The sequence below is a fragment of the Scomber scombrus genome, chromosome 4, assembly GCF_963691925.1.
Source record: "Scomber scombrus chromosome 4, fScoSco1.1, whole genome shotgun sequence".
Classification (NCBI taxonomy): domain Eukaryota; kingdom Metazoa; phylum Chordata; class Actinopteri; order Scombriformes; family Scombridae; genus Scomber; species Scomber scombrus.
The window spans coordinates 26,866,255-26,885,302 of record NC_084973.1 but is presented as its reverse complement, the minus strand read 5'-3'; the positions used below and the strand labels follow the sequence as shown (position 1 = coordinate 26,885,302).

The window sequence follows — 19,048 nt, the reverse complement described above, 5'->3', positions numbered from 1 at the left end:
ACAGTGCAGCAGCGGGCGGATTATTGCAAATATTTCCACTTCACTCACATTCAGTTTAACCTCCCCAATAAAGCTATTTCTGATATTATGGCTAAACTTTAGCGTTGTTTTAAAATGATCAAGTTTTTTGCCCCATCTGGTTTTGGCAATGTTGTCGTGTTTCGCAGATCTCAGCAGTGCAATAACAATGGAAATAATGGTCAGATTTATGAAATGTCCACGTTGTAATGAACAAGAATTATTCCTTTAAATGAAAGTAGAGCAGGAGCAGCTGTGAACAGAGATCTGCAGGCTAAAAGAAACTCCCTCTCTCTACTGAAACTCCTTTTTGAAGCTCAGTAAAAAAAGTGACTACTGTGTGAGTGAATCCAGTGACTCGGCAGAAGCTTCCTGTATACACGGTTTTTATCCTTTCTTCATATCTAAGCTTTACTGTTGTCTTGTACATCACAGTCTGGGTTTATCAGGGAGTAGATATTCACTGTTGTCGTCAGTTTCCATGTAGGTCGTGCTGTGGAGAAAGCTCTGAATAGCTCTCATTCGTTATGTTAACGAGGCTAATCTCTGTGCACCTCCATCACCAATTGGATTAGTCGGGCCGAATGTTACAAAAAGCACCGACTGAAATAATGACGTGTGTATTATTTGTTTTATAGTGGATTCAGGTGCTGCATTTATTAGGTTTAATGGTGTTGACTAGAAAACCGTATTAGCAAGCAAGTAGGCAAAGTTTATTTATAAATCAGCTTTCACAGACAACAGTCACAAAGTGCTTCACTTTCAAATTAAACAAAATCAAATACAATCATACAAAATAGAGATAAATAAAAACTTACACACCAGATAAAATGACCTATACAGACATAGGTGTCAAGTTTAAACATGAAATACCACAAACTACCTAAAAGCCTGTCTGAACAGATGGATTTTAGGTGCTTTTTTATTGAATCCACGCTAACCAAGGACCTGAAACTTATTGGGAGACTATTCCAAAGCTTTGGGGCTGCTGACTGGAAAGCACAGTCTCCTCGAGTCTTAAAATGTGTCCGAGGTACACTTAAAAACCCTGAGTAGAGGAATTAAGGGCTTGGCTCATGGTGTGAGGGTGCAAAAGGTCTAAAATAAACAGGAAGCCAGTGCAGTGAGGATATTAATCACTGTATACATAAAATCAGACGTAGAAATAAATGGTTCCACTCTGGTTGTAAAGAGGAATATTTTGGCAGGGCTGCACCAGGTGTTGTGCCACTTGGAGCAGGGATACCCTCGCTAGTCCTCTGTTGTTTTAGGATGAAGACGGTGTGAGGTTGGTTGTGCCAAATGAAAGGTTTCACTTTCTTTTCCAGTCGGTTGACAGGACATTAATTAGCATCTTTATGTAATCAAATAATCACTGCAGTCATACTCCTAGCAAAAAAGCTCCGGTTCCAACTTCTCCTTTGTGAGGATTTCATGTTTTTCTCTGTTGTAAATGAATATAATATAATACTTTGGGGTTTTGAACCGTTGGTTGTACAAAACATTTGAATACATAATCTTGCACTCTGGAAAAATGTGATTTGACATTTCTCTGAATTTTCTTTGACTAAATGATTAATAGATCCAACAGAAGTTCAGTGTAGACTTTGTCATTCATGACCACACATGTGACAAGTTTTAGTCCTTGTTCAAAAACACAGACATCAACTAAACCATAATATTCCCAATATAATTGTTAGTTTCAGTCCTAGATTAAAGCATTGTGATTATTTAAAACTCCCAGTTTGTCCCGTTGGAGGTCTGAATTAGACATAAAGCTTCTCCATTAATCGTACTTATTCATCCACTTTGGATAAACAAGCTAACTAGATTTCCATCACTGTGACCTTTTAAATGATGGTTAACTAGCCACCAAATAAACAGATAGAGAGAAGGAACAACTTAACTGAGCTGCTGATTTCTATCTCTGTGATGAGTGGATGTAACTGTTTTTAAAGTTGTTCAATGGTTGACTGCTTTGTTTAATTACAAAGAAAACACAGATGGTTAGATGATGCTCCACTCTTTGAGCACCTTAATGTTTTATTATGTTTGGTTAAACCTGCGTTAGACTGTGGATCTCAGCGCCTTTGCCTCCAGCTTTGATCTGAATTGCATTGCACTGAAACTGAATTGTCCTCTTGTTTCTCTTTCTCTTCTCCTCCAGAGCGCTCACATGCCCATGATCGACGCCCTGATGATGGCCTACACAGTGGAGATGATCAGCATTGAGAAAGTGGTGGCTTCTGTCAAGCGCTTCTCTACCTTCAGTGCCTCCAAGGAGCTTCCGTTTGACATGGAGGACGCAATGGTCTTCTGGATCAACAAGGTACACACACACACACAGACAAAGACACAGACACACACAGACACACACACACACACACACACACACACACACACACACACAGGCCCTGTTTAGACCTGACAATAACATTGCTGTTTACTCCTGTCACTATTGTGCGGTTCGAGCTGGCCACTTTCCAGATGTCTTTGCTCGCACATTTCGCACAATTATTACATCAGTCAGACAAGCACCAGGTTTCTTTTTAGTGCGGGCTGAAGACTTAAGAGCTTATAAAATGTTTCAAGTACTAATTAACATGTACAGGTTATTCCAGATGTTCAGGTTACTCCAACCACGTACATCTGTGCACCTCTTGATTTTTTTGCAATCATTTGCCGAAACAACCGCCACATCCTGATGACGTATTTTCCATTCACATCCTGTCCACAGAAGCATCAGGATGCATTAGTGTTAACACTACAAAAGATACGTGGTCAAATGCATCTCAGACCACCTCAGCAAGTGGTTTGAGTAATCGGATCATGGTGCGTCTCAAAGGTCATTTACACTTGTATTTAGTGCAGTCCAGTTGTGATCAGATCACCTGAGAGGCGTGTCAATGCCAGGTGTAAACACACAGACATGAGCACATGAGCAATGCAGATTTAATATGAGAGACACAGCTGAACATATTGATTTGAAGACTTTTCACAGTGCGTTACGAAACACTTTTCATACATGTTTCATAAGTCTATGCAGCTTCTCTAAAATCCAGCCGATTACCATCATGGTATGACACTCACTCGGGACTATGCGGGGTGAATAACGTGTTTCACACTGTCATAATCAAGTGACAGTGGTCCACTTGTTATCTTGTGGCTTGTTTGTCGCTGGTGCTCAGAGACGGGCCAACAGACAGGACTGTGGATCTGGTGCTCACACACAAGAGGCTCCGGCTCATGTTACACTCATCTGTCAATGGAGTCCTGGAGGTAGCGAAAGCCATGACTCAGTGTGTCCATTAATCATCACGATGCCCCACACCATCACTGTCAGGGAAAAGGAATGTGTCCATTTGAGATAGGCAGTATTTCCTCAGCTAGATTTCACCTGGAGGACACTGATTTCTTGGCTACTTAGAAGCATACTTGGGTTTCTAGTCAGCATTGTGATACATGTAAAAATATTTACTGAATAAATCCCTTTTAAGCCAGACCAAAAACTTTCCTTTTTTTTAATTAATTAATTTTTTTAAGAGCTGCTTTTTTAGTTTTTAGTTTTACTTCATCGTATCTTAACTGTTTAACTGTATTTATTCATTGTTTTTTTTTCATTATATTCATCATTATATTTTTCCTAATATTTTTATTTCCTTTTTCTTTTCCTTTACCTAATATTGTTCTGTGTGGTGTTATGTTGCTGCTAATGTTTCTCGACACCATTGTAAATAAAGATTCCTCCTCAATGGTCTTTCGAGGTAAAATAAAGGTTCATAATAAATAAGTTTGAGGGTGGTAAAGCCATTTCAAGGAAGTCTGTCTGCCCTTTTATTACACTTTTAAAGGAATAAAACAGTTAAAATAAGCGCCATGCTTCCAAATAAGGTTGGGGGTGAGGGGAGAAATGTATATGCAAATTTACAGTAACCAGGTCATTGCAGTACGATTACCTGTGTAACCTGTTTTTTTCAGTGCATATAAACATCATTCATTATTTCCTCTGCAGGTGAACACGAAGATGAGAGAAATCACAGACAGGGAGAACAAAGTCAAGCACCACCCGCTTGAGTCCCCGAGCCACCAGAAGGTAAAGTATCTGAAAGTGTTAAGAGAGAGAGAAAGAAAATAAAAATAAATAAAAGTACCAGAGCCAGAATGACCAACAAGTTTCTGCCAGTAGCGTAACATTTCTGACCTCTAGGGAATTTTAGAAATAACTCTCTTTTCATTACAAATATTTTTCCTCTTTTGAGTCTGTATCCAGGTGGGTGTCAAGAAGAAACTTTTAATGAGGAATGTTTCTTCCTGAAGGCATTTTGGAGTTGTTGTTGACCCTCTTCTCTCTTTTTCTCTGTTTAAACCGGAAGCAGATCCGATCCTTTTGTCTGTGACCTCTGACCTATTTAATCTTTCTTCTCCTGTTCCTCATCTGTCCCTCCTTCTCTTCTCCCCCCTCCTCTCTTGTCCTTGCAAACTGGATAGTCTCCCTCCAAATGGTATTGGAAGCTAGTCCCTGTAAGTTGGATGCCAGCCCTCGCCCCCCCTCGTTCGCTCCCCATACCTCATTTTGTCCCCCCTCCCTTGCTCCCCCTTGCACGCATAGTTCTGTGTTGATGTGCGCGCACACACTCTCCACCGCGGCTCATTCAAGCTCATTCTGTGCTGCTTGTAGCCAGTGTGTCAGCAAGGGGGAGAAAGCTGACAGTAACTTTTTTGTTTCTTTTTTCTTTTCTTTTTTTTTTTCTCTCCTTGTGGCAAATATGTCACATAGGTGTAAGGTTAGAGTAAAACTGTTCAGAGATATTCTTTGAGCTATGCAGTATGTGCTATCTCATTTCAAGCTCAAGTAGGCCATGTGGATTCAATGTATGTGTGTGTGTGTGAAAGAGTATGAGTGCGTGTGTGCATTTGTGTGTGTGAGGTATTTGCTTGCCCGGTGAGAATAAGAGCAAATCCATGCCTACTCTTCTTCGCTTTGCAGTCCCATCCCCGGCCACCACCTCCTCCTCCTCTTCCTCTCCTCACTGATCTGCTTTGTCATCACCCCTCCTCTCTCTTGATCTCTCTCTTCTGCTCTCACACACTGTTTCCTCTGTGCCCACGGACTTCTTTGACAGTATCTCTGCTCTCTCTTTATATGTGTGTGTGTGTGTGTGTGTCAGCCTGATGTAATGCACGAGCTGGCCCAATGCATGCTGGAGCCAGAGGAGCTCCCCGAACCGGTACAGTGTTCCTCCTTTAGTCCGGAGAAGACGCCCCCTTTATGTAAAACTCCTCTTGGGAAGTTTGGTTTGGTAGTTGGTTAGTTCACCTGTTAGTCAGTACAGTCGGTATAGTAGCGTGTCATGGAATATATAAATAATAAATAAATCAAAGTTAATGTTCAGCAAAATGTTGTACATGTAAATGTATTTAGTAAAATACCGTTTTTGCTGCCTGGTTGTGTTGTGCTGTACTAGATCTGTTTAAATAGTGCCTAGTTGTCTCTAGAGCTGTAACAATTAGTTGATTTTTTTATTAATTTGCTATTGTGATTTTTTTTTTTAAACCCACTGTTGTCATCCTGTTGATGATAGGACTTTTGGCCTCTAAAGGTTTTACACATAGTTTTTGGAAATTATGGTCAACAGGCCTCATTTAAATGGAACTACACCTCATTTTTGAGTCAAAATTTACCCGAGGACAACAGGAGGGTTTAAGATTTTTAGAAAGTCCAGAGTCTGTGATTCCAGCTTCTCAAATGTGAATATTTTATGGTTTTTTTAAGTGCTTCTATGATAGTAAACAAAATCTTTTGGGTTGTGGACAAAACTAGAAATTCAAAGACATTGCCTTGGGCTTTAGGAAACAGTGGTAGACTTCCCCCCCCACAACTAAGCAAGAAAATAATTTGACAGAATAATCCATAATTAAAGATAATAATTAGTTGCAGCTCTAGTCACCTGTGTTAAATGTTGGCATGCTTAATTAGTCTTTTGAGGACTCAAAGTAGGTGTTTAAAATCAAGCTTTGGACTCCTGTTAAGTTTGCTTGTTGCAGTCACTTCTTTTTCTGCGTCATGTGATGCAGATATATACCGGTTCAAGGCTAATTCGATCTGCATTTCTGAATAGCTTTGATTATTCTTCATGTTTTGCTTTTGCCACAAATAATGTCGTGTTGATTAGTGTTTACATAACGAGAGGCGTTCCCAGAATAAAGGCATACATGCAGAAGCATTAACATGCTGCAGTACCAGTCGGTGCAGTTTTGATTTGGCACCATGTGCTGTGTACATTTATGTTGCTTCTAATCTTAGCGCTGTGAGTGATCTCCCTTTTTAGTTTCCATAATGTGTGTGTGTAACAATGATTAGCTGATATCGTTTATTGTATTTGATTAATTTGTGTTTGGTCAATCTTTAAACCAATCTGAAATAAATACTGAAAATATTCATCCTAGCTAGTTATATAAGTTACAGTGAGAGAGTGAGTGAGTTTCTCCTTTTACCACACAGTCATTTCTCAGAAGTAGGCCAGTGATTACCCCAGTTTCTCTCTTGGTCAGCTGGTTCTTGTTGCCTGGTTTAACTGGGTTCAGCTGCTGGCTGCCTTCCTCCTTTAGGCCTGAGGAAGGTTGACCATCCACTCAGTTGTTCATATCACTGCTCTAACACCTCCACCTCCACCTCCACCTCCTCACCATAAAACCAGGTCTTCAGGGTTCTCCCTAAACTGGGTGATCAACAGAATCTTTTTTTAAACAGTTGCAAAATTACACCAAACCTGTTGCTGTTGATCAGTTGAAGAGGAGTTTCTGCTTTTATTAATAAAATCAAACACTTCTTGCTTTGAAACTCTCGGGGAGAACCTTGTTCGGATTATTAAATTGACAGCCGAGGTCGAAACATCCCTGATCAATATATATGCTTTGACTAGTTCAGATGTGAATCTCAAAACTAAAGAGATTTGTACTTGTGGCGCTAGTCACTGCATTTAGGATGTTTTAAAATGTGTCACTTATTGGTGGTGGTACTGTGGCAGTGGTGTGTGTGTGTGTGTTGTTGTTGTAGTTGTAGCTTTTTTTCTCATTAGACCCTCATCCTCTCCCTCTGGTGGATAGGTGCGGTATCGTCGGGAGCACACGTCAGGCCGCCAGCTGCCCTTCTTTCCACTGCTGGAAGACCTGATGAGGGATATTTGTGACGGCGCGGCGCTGCTCACCGTGGTGCACTACTACTGCTCCGACCTCATGAAGCTGGAGGGTATGCTGTGCTTATTTGCATACAGTTTTCACACACTCACACGGACACACCCTTGCTCAGGGAGTTGGCTGCCTCACGATAATGATCAGTTCCCCTCAAAGAATGTTTCCTCTAACGATCATCAAGCTTTCTTTGCTAACACATTGAATTCAATATCCATGTGTGATGCTATTTTTGTCTGTTGCACATGGCTTCCTGTCATAGTGCAGGCAGTGTGACATTTATAGCCATCAGGTCATCGAGTTGTGTCCTGATCTTACCCTTTGCTGTGCCCGTCTAATCAGATATTTGCCTGAAGGAAGTGCCCTCCATCGCTGATAGCCTGTACAACATCCAGCTGCTCAGAGAGTTTGCTAACGAGTATCTGAATAAGAGTTTCTATCTTACAACGGAGGACATGCTCTACTCGCCTCTTGTGCTCAAGGTAGAAAGACTGACACCCTTTTGTTTTCTTGAATAATTATTCCAAAATGACCCATGCAGCAAAGATATCTGATGGTTCATTATGCATCAGTGCTCTTAAATGCCATTATTCATCAGCATTCAAGTGTTTCTAATGTGTTCCCTCTCGCCAGCACAATGTGATGGTGTTCATCGCTGAACTCTTCTGGTGGTTTGAGACTGTCAAGCCAGAGTTTGTTCAGCCCAGAGATCTACAGGAGTTTAAAGATGGTAATTATCCTCCTCATACAAACACATAGCGCATGAAAATGACCAATTTGTGTAATATAATGAAGTTAAGACAAGTCAGTTTATATATGCAGCACATTTAAAAACAGCAGACGGTGACCAAAGTGTTTTACAGACAGATTTAAATTTGATTGAGGGTTACAGTCAAACAAAACCACAGGATCAAAGACAAAAGCACAGTCACAAATAAGTCAGAAAATCAGATGAAAATACAACACAAACAGCAGTTCAGACACAACAAGTAAATACAAGCCAGTGTGCGGTCAGCCATGACATAATTAAACCACATCTGCGGCTCTAGTTTGGTGTAAGTTGCTCAAAACATTGAGTCGCCATTTTAATTCTAACATTACATTTTTAGATTTAACTTCTTTTTTTTATTTTTTACATAATGGAAGAGTAGCAGATAATGAAGTATAATTATTTTGTGCCCATCTGGACCAGTCCTTTAAGTAGCATGAATTGATGACTTACTGTACTTATTTAGTATCTTGTTGATCTAGAAACTGGTAGGTTTTTACCATCTATTTATTCATTTTCTTAATAAGCAAGAAAGTTTTGTTATGATTTTTGTCTAGTTTTACATTTTTACAGTTTTCTATTTGTGTGTGAGTGTGTATGTCCCAGATGTGTGTGGCTATTTGTCTGTATCTGAGGGTTTAGGGGTATGAATAAGCGTGTGTGTATATATTTGGGTGGGTGAGGATAATATAATACCTGTGATGACAACTGATGTGTAAGGAAATGTGTTGTTGGGCAATTTAGGTAGACCAAATTCATGTATTTTAATTTCTATAAGGAATAATAACTGAGAGTGTATGTTTCTGTGATAATCTTGAAGATGCAAGATAAGGTAAATCAGGAGTTATTCGTTATTGCACGTTTGTAATACCCGGATCATCAGCTACAGCAAACAGCATTCAAGAATACAGTTGATGATGATACAGAGTGGCCGAGAGACCGGCCTATATAGTAGTGCTGGCATGTCAAGTATTTCCCAATAGGTAACCTAAACAGAACATGATCCAGGCATCTGATGCCCTGCCAAGTATTTTTACCCAATGTGTCGTCATTCTCCAGTAAGCTTAGAAAGTCCGACACCAGAACATGATCCACTGACCATAACGGGTATCCAATATGCACAGTAGATATGTGAAACAGATATATTAGCTGATAATAAGACCTATAAGTCTTTATGTAAGACCTCAGTCTTTACCTGCACTTCAATGATTAATATCTCTTTGTTAGCTCGAGCCATCGCTCAGCCCAAGAGTGCCCGCCCATCAGTGCCCATCTCCAATGCCACCAAACGCAGCTTCCTGGCCAGCCCTGGCATGGCCGATAACCAGAGCAGCCCTGAAGTCTGTAACAGGTACTTCCTGCACCCCGAAGACTCTGACCCCCTGTAAGTCTTCCCTCACTTTCCTCCTCATTCCACCTCTTCATGCTCCTGTTTCCTAAGTAGTTACAGTAGCCCTCAGACTCAAAGGATGGGGTATATATCGAGCAGTGCCTGTTTTTTATTCTCACACCGGCTTCTCCCAAATCTCAACAAATATATTAATGATATGCAAACAGCCAAGAAGATTCCTGCATTGCCTTTTGTTGTTCTGCGTGTGCGGTGTTGATACTTGTAAAGGAGACTGAAGGTTTAGCTTTGCTCTTATAAAGGATTACATGAAACTGTTGGAATTTTTTCATGCCGCTACTTGCTTGTCTGATGTCTGTTTGAATATTTGTGTTTTACTGTCTGTGTTGAAAGATAAAGGAATGCATTTGGTTGGCAAATGTCTCTTGAGTGTAACCACCTGTGTGTACTGACTCGCTCTGTTTTAACTGACTCTGATTTGATGACGTCTGCTTTGCATTGCTGCTATGAAATCCTGAAACGCAGTGGAATATCACTTTGATGAGGTAAAAAGTGGTACTGATTTCTTTTTATTTTTTGGCTTCTAGTAAAGGGGGTCCCACCTTCAGTCCCTCCCACCCACTCTTGCCCCTCCGACAGAGGCAGCAGAAGCAGCAAGGAGAGGATGGCGCAGGTGAGTCTTTATTCTATTTTATGCATATGAAGAAAAGATTTGGGTCCATGTTCAAATTATGCTGCCGTTTCCATACTTCCTAATTAACCATGTGTGTGTGCTTGTTTGTGGTAAGGTCTGAGAAACCGCTCCAACTCGCTGTCTCAGATGGACGGACAACTTCGAGGCTCTGTCGTTGCATGGCCTGACAAGAGGCAGAGGTAATAATGAACTTTGCACTTTTCAAAACACAGTTACAAAGTGCCTTAAAATAAAAACATGATATATATAAAACGCAAAAGAAACTAAATAAATCACCATAAGATGATGGAAAGATCACTGAAAAGGAATGTTAGGTACCTGAACATTGTACAATAACTACACTAAGTTCCTGCTCTAATCTAAAAGAAATTATTGTTTGTTCATATCTTGATTTTTGGAATACAATTTGCTTTCACAGCAGATGCAAATATTGAATTATTGTTTGCTTACAAGTCGGGCTGTTCCTATAAACTGCATTGTTATGGTAAATAATCCTAATATTGAATATTGTAAGCTCCCAAAAATAATGTTTTTAGTCTACAAAAAAACAGGTCATATATATATATACATACTTAAAAAAGCTCTAGTTGTAGGTGGAGCTGTAATTTTTTTAATTCGCTTGTTTTTTTTACCTTCACAGTGATATCTTAGGATATCTTGAAGGCTGAAATAAAGTTATTATTACTTTAAAGAAAACTATTTGGGTGAAAAACAGATGTTGAACCTTCGTAACTTAGCTGCAGATATTTATGTGAATCTAGAGTTCATTGAGTTTATTGAGTGGGTTACCTCTCGTTACCCTTTTTACACTGGAAGTATGCTGACTTTGCACAAGACCAAAAAACATGAAGAAAACGTGTGTTGTGATTTAATACAATCAGAAGTTAAAAAGTAAATAGGGCCTAAATGGGAAATGCATTCAAACTTTGTATATTGTAAGCTGTAAAATAAACTCTTCATATGAGTTTCCAGTTAATTAATAAATTAATTTTTGTTCTCTCTCTGCAGGCCGATGTCCACACTGAGCCCCTACATGTTTCATTCAGCCACAGACAGTGACGCTGACATGGCCTCTGGTGACAGTGTGAGTCTTGCCCGCTCTATAAGTAAGGACAGCCTGGCGTCCAACGTCATCAATATCACGCCCAAACATCAGACTTCTGTCCACCAACCCACACAGGCTGGATTGCGCAGAGTCAACGGACACAGTCTGCTGGGAAATGTCAACATTGAGGACGAAGAAACTCCGGTGGCAGTCGCCTGGACTGACGCTCCCGCCATCTCAAAACAAGTTGAGGGGATGCAAGCGACTGCCAGGGTGGGACCCAAACCCTCCACTGAGTCCAAACCTGAACCAGATAGCTTTTACTTAGAACCACTGATGCCTGCCGTGCTCAAAACGGCTAAAGAAAAGTCTGTATGCATAAACAAAGAGGAGGAGAGTGGCGAGGTGCCCCGGTCTTCAGGAAGGGGCTCCCTACGCCGAGGAGATGGATCTACAGCAGCCGTTCGCAGGAAAGCTCCCTGCACCTTGCAGCAAACCTTTAGTCCTCCAGGTGAGGAGGCAGATATATCAGAGGAGCCTCCTCAGGGTCCGGAAGGATTCAGACCCAGCGTCACTAGCAGTGTGGACCCCTCATCCAGAGAGCCAGCTGGGGGTTTCTACCTGCATTCAGATTCTGAAGAACCAAAGCCTGGCCTGGAAGCTGATCTGGAGGACCTGGATGAGGAGGAAGAAGATTTGGATGAAGCTGTTACAACTAAAGACCCCACCTGGCCCAGGAAAGCCTTTAATGAGGACGAAGAAGAAGAATCAGCCAAACTCCAAGAGGACATGAATGTGAAAGAGCACGAGGACAAAGACATGAACGGCTGCAGCGGTCGCTCCAGTCCGTGTCTCAGCGCTCACTCCCAGGCCAGCAGCATGGCCAGCGGAAGTGTGCGCATGACCTCCTTCGCTGAGCGCAAAGCTCAGCAGCAACGCTTCGGCAGCAACCATGACCTACGCTCCAGTGCCTCCAGCTCGCAAAGAACCACTCCAGATGGATCGGAGAGCAGTGGGCCCCTGCCCTCGTCCTGGAGGCTTAAAAGAGAACAGAGCCCCACCTCCCCAATGGGAGGATGCACTCGTACAGGCGACGGTAGTGGTGGTGCTAATGTTTTAGCTTCTGAAATCATCCAGCTCCGTATGCAGCTGGAGGAAAAGAGGCGTGCCATCGAGCACCAAAAGAAGAAGATGGAATTGCTGTCGGCCCGGCAGAGGCAGAAGCTCGGTAAGGCGGCCTTCCTGCACATCGTGAAGAAAGGTGGAGGCAAGAGTGACACATTACCCAACCCACTTAAAGCTGACCTGTCCAAAGATGAGCTCAATGGGGAGAAAGGAACATCAAGTAAAGATGATATGTTTGTTGATGCCCTGAGAGGGGACAGCGAGGTGGAGGGAACCACCCTGACAGGTGCCTTAGAAGCAGACAAGAAAGGGAGCAGCGGAAGCTTCTATCTTGAAGAAGAGTTGGACCTTAATGAGTGCAACCGCTCCATCGAGCTGCTGAATGATGCCATCGGCAGCATCCAGCAACAGATGATGCAGCTGTCGCTCCAGCAGGAGAAGTTGATGAAACAGAATGTACAGTCCCCCCCTGGTGCAGCAGCTCCTCCTCCCACCAGCGACAAAAACTCTAAGGCTGGAGCAACCTTTCACTATGCGGAGCACCTCTCCAGCACCGCCACCGCCCCCACCAGGAAGCCCCCCAAACTGAGCTCAGGCCGCAGCTCCAGATCCAAACCATCAGAGCTAAAGATAGCCAAGGAGCAGAGCCGGCAGGTCTCCAGGACCCTCACCCCGACCCAGAGTGGGTCAGAGACATTACCATCCCCGAGGCAATTAGCTGGGGGCAGGTCCCCCAGGTCCGAGCAGCCCAGCAGCCCCAGAAACACTACTGCCGGAGAGACAATCGATAAGCCAGGCTCTGGCCACATTCGGAATGCCACTTTCAGGCTCCACGATGAGGCGAACATGCGTCTACCGACCCGAGTGGACCTGGCGGCGGCGGTTGCCCCAGAAGTGTCCTTTGATGAGTTCCTGTCCAGCTCCCTGAAAGAGTCTGAGCTCAATTCATCAGACAGTTCAGGAAAAGAGAATATACCCTCAGAGGAGATCCAGCGCTGCAAATCTCACCTGATCGAGGTGGATCTGTCAGACCTGAGGGGTCCTGACGACGAGGCTGCTGAGGGAGGTGAAGGAGAGAAGTCAGTCATGGGCTTCTTCTTCAAGGTAATCTGGATGAAAGGAGAAATAAAGTCCTTCATTAAATGTAATTGAAATAAATAAGTTAATAAAACTAACTAAAATAAATGACCAATGTTTATGTTTTGATGGATATTTTATTTTGTGTTTAACTTGTATGGATGCAGCTAATGATTATTTTTGTGATAGTTATTTATTTTTGTTTTGATAAAATTCAATTGTCAAACTTGGTTACAAATTCCTTTAATCAGTATCCTAAATTTAAGCTAATTAAAATGGCTTTTTTGAAAACAGAAGAAATAATTGATTAATCATTAAATTAATTAAGTTGTGTGACACAACTTTCATCAGTTTCATTTTCTGTGGCTTTAATTTATTATTCCTTTATTATTAAATTAAAGATTGACTGAATACTTACATGATCACTCTGTTGTAGGATGAGCAGAAGGCAGAGGATGAGCTTGCTAAGAAGAGAGCAGCGTTCTTACTGAAGCAGCAGAAGAAAGCGGAAGAAGCTCGGGTTCGCAAACAGCAGCTAGAAGCAGAATCTGAGCTGAAACGAGATGAAGCCAGGTCACTAACTTTACTCATCTTGATTTGTGTAATTTGTTTCCACAAACGTATCAGTCAATGCTGATATTTACGTGTTTGATTTTAATACTAGACGGAAGGCTGAGGAGGATCGCTTGCGTAAAGAAGACGAGAAGACGCGACGGGAGCTGATAAAGCAGGAGTATCTGCGGAGGAAACAGCAGGAGATGTTAGAGGAGCAAGGCCTTGTGAAGCCCAAAATGCCCAAAACCCCCAAAACCCCCAAACCCAAGCAGAAACACAGACCCAAATCTGTCTTAAGAGATGAGTCCTCCAGCGATAAGTTCTCTTCTTCCACACGTAAGATGATTACATCACTAGTTGAGCATGTAGATAAAGCCTCACATTTTACAACGTGTCTCAACATGATGCGCTTCATTTAGTTTTCCAACTGGGCTGCGAGGCACATCGAATGACTGCCAGATATTTTTTGTTTCACTACAAAAATCATGTCCTGCAGTTGTTAAACCCACTAACTCTAACAGTACTGAGACAAAGATTGGTGCTTTTTCTTATTTAGCAGTTACTTCATTAGTGACATTATAAAATACTTTGTGTCTTATCTACCTCTCATAGCTGACAACCTGAGCAACGCCCAGTCAGGATCCAGTCTGTCTCTGGGCTCCGCTGCCACCAACGAGGCCGACAGTGTTAACTCTGGAGGGGCCGGCTCCCAGCGGTAAGTTACTCACCAAGAGAATTTGTGCATCTGTTCATGTTCATGAGTTGCAATAAGTTCTGTGTTTTTTTTTTTTTTTTCTCCGCCCCTTTTTGTTGAACGTGTTCCTCTCTCTCGTTGTGTGTTTCAGCTGCGACTCGGTGGAGTCGTTTCCTGGAAGTCGTAACAGTCGAACTACAGAAAGAGACTGGGACAACGGCTCAACTGCTTCCTCCATCACTTCCATGGCTGAATATACTGGTGAGTGTACACATTTAATTTCAGCTTTAATTAAATATGTAAACATCAAAACAAGTATAGCAAATAGGACCTTTTGTTTTTCTTTCCTTCTGTACTTTTTAGCAATCATTTTAATATCATAATCATTTTTAATGACTCACTTTATTGCTTGTTGTTAGTTTTTTTTGTCTCCCTTTACATGTCACATAATACATGGCTTTCCTTCTCCAGGCCCCAAACTCTTCAAGGAGCCAAGTGCCAAATCCAACAAGCCAATCATCCACAATGCAATTGCCCACTGCTGCCTGGCTGGCAAAGTCAATGAGCCCCAGAAGAACCAGATCCTAGAGGTCAGTTTTCTGCTTCACGCGGACCAAATAATGTCTGTTTTATAAAGTTAATCAAGATGTTTGGTTTAATTGTTTATGTAAAATCTCTGTGGTCAAGAATCTATGTTAATTTTCCTTTTTGGCGGGCTATGAGTCATCCTCTGACAGATTACCCTTTATTCTCCATTTCTTTGGTAATGAGGTGGAAACACTTTTCCTCTTATTGAGAATGTATTTCCTCCGTTGAACCAGGTGGTATAAATGGCAAACACACTGTAGACACTGCAGGGAGAAACTAGCCAGCCTAGCATCATTTAAAGGTCCAAAAAACACAGGATGTGCTACTAGAAACACATATGCTTTGTTAGTACATTAATATGACCTCTAATCTTTCAAATGTAATAATATATATATTTTTAAAAGTCTTGTATTTTAGTCAAAAACAGGTATTTATCATTCTTATTGTCCACAAAGATTCATTTTTGCTTCTTTAGGAATAAACTATCATCCATGCTGGTTAATGTGACCATATTGTATCTAATGTCATGTTAATGCAACATTTTTCTTTCACCCTCTTTTCTCACCAGGAGCTGGAGAAGTGCGAGTCCAACCACATGATGATCCTGTTTCGTGACGGCGGCTGCCAGTTCCGGGCGATCTACACATACTTCCCCGACACCGAAGAGATCACGAAGCTGACGGGCACGGGACCCAAGAGCATCAGCAAGAAGATGATCGACAAGCTCTACAAGTACAGCTCGGACCGAAAGCAGTTCACCGTCATCCCCGCCAAGACTGTGTCAGTCAGCGTGGACGCCCTGACCATCCACAACCAACTGTGGCAGGCCAAGAGAGGTACTGTGCCAAAGAAGAGCGGGAAATAGTGCCAGGCTGGATTTTTTTCAAAAACCCTCCGTCACCCGAAAAATCATCTCTTTTCCCCCCATCTCGCTTCTTTCCTGAATAGACTGCATTGACGCCCACAGCTCAAAGCTCGCCGCCACGCTCGGGTTTGGTAACCTACTCAGGAGAGGCCACATTTACACGGACATGTGGTCGTCTGTAGGTTGACCAAGGCAGGAACAAGGGAAAAGGTGTGTGTGTGTGTGTGAGAGAGAGAATGTGTGTGTGTGTGTGTGTGTGTGTGTGTGTGTGTGTGTGTGTGTGTGTGTGTGTGTGTGTGTGTGTGTGTGTGTGTGTGTGTGTGTGTGTGTGTGTGTGTGTGTGTGTGTGTGTGTGTGTGTGTGTGTGTGTGTGTGTGTGTGTGTGTGTGTGTGTGTGTGTGTCCCAGGTGGCCTAAAGGGATCAGTGCTTGCAATATAAAGAAAAAACTGAAAAGCTGGCTGAATTTGCTTCTTCTCCTCTGCGATCTGTTCAGGTTCTTTTCTTGTTTTTTTTCTACAATGACCACAACTCAAGTATGTGGTTCCTTCTTTTTTTTTTCCCTCCTTCCTTTCTTCCTGTCTCTTTCATATGTGGTGGATGTTCATTTTTACATCAAGTATTTATTAGTTCAGCACTGTCATGGTCGAGAGCTCAGCCGCAGCACTAAAAATCCTTCCTTCTCTCTCCGTGGGGGGGAAGAAAAACAACCCCTCACCTCTCCTCTCTCCTTTTGGACACGTTTGGACAAAAAAAAGAAAGGAGAGTGGCAGGGATTATCGGAGAGGGATTTCTGAAGCACGGGACCTTTGTACAACCCTTTAGGACTGTCGGGGACTTTTCTGCTGTCCAACAAACAAACACAACAATCTCTTCTTCCCGCGTGGACTGTCCAATCAGGCTGGCATTGCCGATTTTTGCCTCACCAGGAATCTCCGTTTAAAAAAACACTAAAAAACCCAAAAAAATACAAACCTGCTGCTCTGAACTTGTCTTCTTTTTCGTCCCGCGGGAAGCTCTCCTCCGCCTCCCTCGGACATCCGTTTGGCCTTTCACGCATCGTGGGTACTATCGTCTGTTTATTCAACCGCTTTTTAAAACTTTAGACGCTGATCGTGTGTAGCACTGGATATGTGTATAGCAAGAAAAGAAGAAACAAACACAAAAAAAGCAAAAAAACGGTCATTTTAAATACTTTTAATTTGTCGAAACATCCTTTTTTTAAATAAAGGGTGTCAAAAGAGGGGGAATGATAGGCTTTGGTACAGAAATGATGCTTTTTTTTTGTTTTATTTTAGCTTTTATTAAATTATAATTATTATAATTAAAGCAATGTGGTATAGAGTTTGAGCTGATGATGTTATGTGTTTTCATCATAACGGGGATTCTCTGATGTTTAGAGCTTAGGTTGTGTTTTCTCTCCACTGGGCACTCTTGAATTGTCCCGTATAAAGGTGCACTCATGAACACTTGTCGACGGCTTCTTTCATGCAATGTAAACCCTCACCCCCTCACCCAGCCTGCCCCCCTCCCTACAACTCCTTCTCTGAGTGTTTTTGTCTGTCATCTTTAAACCCCACGAGAGCAGCACACACACACACACACACATACATACACATGCTCTTATTATGAAAGAGTGTTCTCGTGCTGCTCCATAACCGCTTTCGAATGACAGTATTTGATATATTCACATGGGTAAGGGGGGGGGGTTTATGTGTGTGTCTGTGTGTGTGAGTCTGTGTGTGTGTGTGTGTGTGTGCAGGTGGGTGGGTATGGGCTGGGGGGGGGGGCTGTGGTTAAGTTATGTACCATCATTAAAGAACATTCCTCCAAAGGTGTTGACAAACACTGCCACTTCGTCTCTCTCTTCTGTCTTTTCAAACATCAAAGTGCTTTTTTGCTTTTTTTAAAGAAACCGTTTGTTGGCCTCAAGAACAACCAGAAGTGTTGCACGAGCACTTTACTTTCTGTTCGTTTTGGGGGGGGGGGGGGGGGGGGGTTGTTTTTTTTTTTTTTGAATGGGCATAAAAGAAAAAGAAAAACTCTAAATGAGGACTAATGGATAATTCTGCTGTTTTTCGCCTCCTAACAGTGAAAACTAAAACCAAACACTAAGATTTATTACTGAGAAGTAAAAGCTGATGGCCTCCACTGATAATGATACTACTGCTGTCTCCAAAAAGAAAGAAACACAACAGAATACTTGATTTCTCATTTGCTGCATTTTTTTTTTTGGTGGGGGGGCTTTGGGTTGGGGGGCGGTGGGGTGGTAGATCATTAATTATATAAATGTGTGTGTGTGTATTTTTTTTATGTCAACTAAAAAAGATTGTATTGGCATTTGTCACCATTTTTGTTACACTAGTGTACTTTTCATCCTTGTTGATTTTATCTTTGATCCCATGCCATCTATTTATTTTAAAATGGAAGCACTGAAACAAACGGAATAAATTTTCAATTGAATAAAAAACAAAAAAAGTCACTTTTTCATTTTTTAAAATTATTTTCTCATGACTTGATTTTGTCCATTTTGTGAGACTCATTCTTTTTCTGTTTCTAGCTTTAGACACCTCACTGATTGTTAATCTTAAGCTCACTAACACCACAAATGTAGGATTTCTGTTGCATCTTTTCACTCCAACACTCACTTTTTTTCACCATTTATTAAATTAAAACTAACCTCACAAGGTTTTTATCTTCTCATAGCAAAAAATAAACAATGTATCATCCAGCATGACACACAGGGTTTCTAATTTAAGCAATCCAAGTAGTCAAAACATCTTCAGGTCTCCCGTGGTGCCTCACAGTCCACCGATCAGCTGGAACAGCGGCTTCAATGCCTGAACGCCAGCGCTCATAACCACGACAAACTCTGCACTGTCATGGCAACCGTGTCTCTTCTTCACACCTGATGGTTCAGGTGATCACAAGACTTGGGTTCAGATTGTAGACCAGAAGTCCATCATGAAGGGTGAGTGCAGTTATTCCCTGCTGATACTGGTATTTTATTTCATTTTATTTTATATGTTTAAAGAAATGAAGTCAAATCTATAACGTGATTCCTCTGTTATCTCCGCAGTT

At 41.9% G+C, this 19,048-nt stretch overlaps 1 protein-coding gene across 1 annotated transcript in view; it reads left to right on the top strand.

Annotated features, from left to right (window-relative positions):
* Positions 1-16,206, top strand: part of camsap1b (calmodulin regulated spectrin-associated protein 1b) — a 33,161-nt gene extending 16,955 nt beyond the window's left edge. Inside the window, exons 4-18 of the mRNA XM_062418365.1 lie at positions 2,186-2,347; positions 4,031-4,111; positions 7,126-7,267; positions 7,552-7,691; positions 7,843-7,939; positions 9,206-9,362; positions 9,914-9,999; positions 10,115-10,199; positions 11,029-13,294; positions 13,704-13,840; positions 13,932-14,158; positions 14,435-14,537; positions 14,668-14,777; positions 14,988-15,106; positions 15,673-16,206. Of these exons, the coding sequence (XP_062274349.1) occupies positions 2,186-2,347; positions 4,031-4,111; positions 7,126-7,267; positions 7,552-7,691; positions 7,843-7,939; positions 9,206-9,362; positions 9,914-9,999; positions 10,115-10,199; positions 11,029-13,294; positions 13,704-13,840; positions 13,932-14,158; positions 14,435-14,537; positions 14,668-14,777; positions 14,988-15,106; positions 15,673-15,969 (4,209 nt within the window). The 3' untranslated portion in view covers positions 15,970-16,206. The remainder of the gene's footprint in view (positions 1-2,185; positions 2,348-4,030; positions 4,112-7,125; positions 7,268-7,551; positions 7,692-7,842; positions 7,940-9,205; positions 9,363-9,913; positions 10,000-10,114; positions 10,200-11,028; positions 13,295-13,703; positions 13,841-13,931; positions 14,159-14,434; positions 14,538-14,667; positions 14,778-14,987; positions 15,107-15,672) is intronic.
* Positions 16,207-19,048: the final 2,842 nt, after the last annotated feature.